Genomic DNA, 2,159 nt, shown 5'->3' with positions numbered 1-2,159 from the left:
ACCATTTCGATTTCCAGTTTTATGTTTAAGAACATATGTAAACATTATTTATAGCCGGTATTAGTTAAATTGATCTTTTACCAATTATATAAAATAATATATTCCAGACTTATACGTAGATGGCACTGGTGTTTTTAGATGTTTCGACGGACGTTTGAAATTACGTTTTATATTTCATTTGAGTGTGTACCATTTATGTCGATTGTAGATCGATATTAGAATTGAAGAACGCATAACGATAAAATTTTGTGTGCCTCTTGGTCATGGAGATATCACACACTAAACACTTGACCTCTGCGAGAGTGGTCATCTTTTTTCTTTTTTTTTCAGAGCAATATCCATAACCAGAAGGTGCTAGATGGAGGAATAAAAGTATATTAGGGTGTATTTGAATGTAACCATGCATTATATGCTGTTTTGAGCTCAAAACATACATATTTGAGCTAATTCAAGCATATATATATATATATTATGCCATTAGTAGAGGACAACTGGAATCCAGAAAAACTATACTGATAAATACATAAAATATGCAGTAAACCTTGTCACGCACACTGTAGGAAATATATCACATTCTATACGCTACAATGTAATAATATAATTGATCGTTTTGGGTAATATATTAGGAACGTTTCATTAGCATTAGGGGGTTTTGCTTTCAATCAAATTTGTTTGTTATGAATTTCGCGCAAAGCTACACGAGAGCTATCTGCGCTAGCCGTCCTTAATTTAGCAGTGAGAGACTAAAGGGAAGGCAGCTAGTCATCACCACCCACCGCCAACTGTTGGGCTACTCTTTTACCAACGAATAGTGGGATTGACCGTTACATTATAACACCCCCACGGCTGAAAGGGCGAGCATTTTTGGTGGGACGGGGGTTCGAACCCGCGACCTTTAGACTGCGAGCAGAATGCCCTACCCACATGGCCATGCCGGGCCATCAAGTGCTGTTTCTGAAATTCTAAGGTTTCTTCCATAAAGCGGTCAAATAGAGCATTCTTGTATATTTTGGCCACACCTTGACGTCTAACCCTTGTTCTAAAAATCAGCGGTTATTACTAGTACAAGCTCAATTTCACAGTACAGCACTTCCGAGTTTGATGCACTGTTACTAGCCCTTATTTCATCATGTGCTATATTGAACTGTTCATAACGTTGTTGCCCTGTGCTATCCTGACAGTAGATAATTGGTGGAATTATGTGCCTCTAATTGTGAGAGCATCTGTTATGCTCAAAGTTCGTGGGACTTATCAGCCACACCACGATCTAAAAACTCTTTGGTTCCCTCTTTATAAAGAGCAATATTTTTCACCCCACACTGAGCAACATATCTTGGATACCTAAAGCATCCAAGTGTAAACTCGCTTGTATCTTCAAAATTAGAAATATTATAATATAAACCAAACCCATCTCCCTTCTTGATACAACATGAGGGAGCTGGTAACATGTATATAAACGTTAATAGCCCTGTGGTTTCCATATTCCTTATAATTTGTTACACTTAACTGGTATTCATTCTTTAAGTTGCTAATACATTTTTGACCAAAATACATACATATATAAACAAAAAAAGAAAAAAGACTGATGACGTAAATCGTTGTTATTATTATTACTATTTTTACGTTTGTGCAAGGAATGTTAACAATAAGTTATTTCCAATCAAAGATTGATATTAGAATATAATTTTCCTTGATTTAAATACATTATATATATATTAAAGCGCATTTAATTACATTTTCGAAGTTCAATAAACATGGCGTTTAGGAAACTGACAAACGGACTATTTGTTTCTTCTATCTTTCTCTCTCTCTTTTTTATTATTATTTTTTTCACACAGATTCGTAGACTACGTCCTTGTGTTAACTCTGGATTATCATGGGCCTTGGGAACGCAAAACTGGCCATTACGCGCCACTTTATTGTCATACGGAACACACACTTCTCGATCGACGTCTGTGTGTGGTGAGTATGTACAATAAACTCATAATGTACCGTATAACAACGTTAAATATTTTGTGTGGTGAGTATGTACAATAAACTCATAATGTACCGTATAACAACGTTAAAGATTTTGTGTGGTGAGTATGTACAATAAACTCATGATGTACCGTATAACAACGTTAAATATTTTGTGTGGTGAGTATGTACAATAAACTCAT

General features: G+C 35.4%; 1 protein-coding gene across 1 annotated transcript in view; it reads left to right on the top strand.

The window, feature by feature from the left end:
- The window catches only part of LOC106461878 (chitinase-3-like protein 1), an 18,139-nt gene that overhangs the window by 12,002 nt on the left and 3,978 nt on the right, over positions 1-2,159 (top strand). The window contains exon 5 of the mRNA XM_022388957.1: positions 1,839-1,962. Within this exon, the coding sequence (XP_022244665.1) occupies positions 1,839-1,962 (124 nt within the window). The remainder of the gene's footprint in view (positions 1-1,838; positions 1,963-2,159) is intronic.

This window comes from Limulus polyphemus, unplaced genomic scaffold (assembly GCF_000517525.1).
Source record: "Limulus polyphemus unplaced genomic scaffold, Limulus_polyphemus-2.1.2 Scaffold1051, whole genome shotgun sequence".
NCBI lineage: Eukaryota > Metazoa > Arthropoda > Merostomata > Xiphosura > Limulidae > Limulus > Limulus polyphemus.
This window is presented reverse-complemented; position numbering and strand designations above follow the sequence as displayed.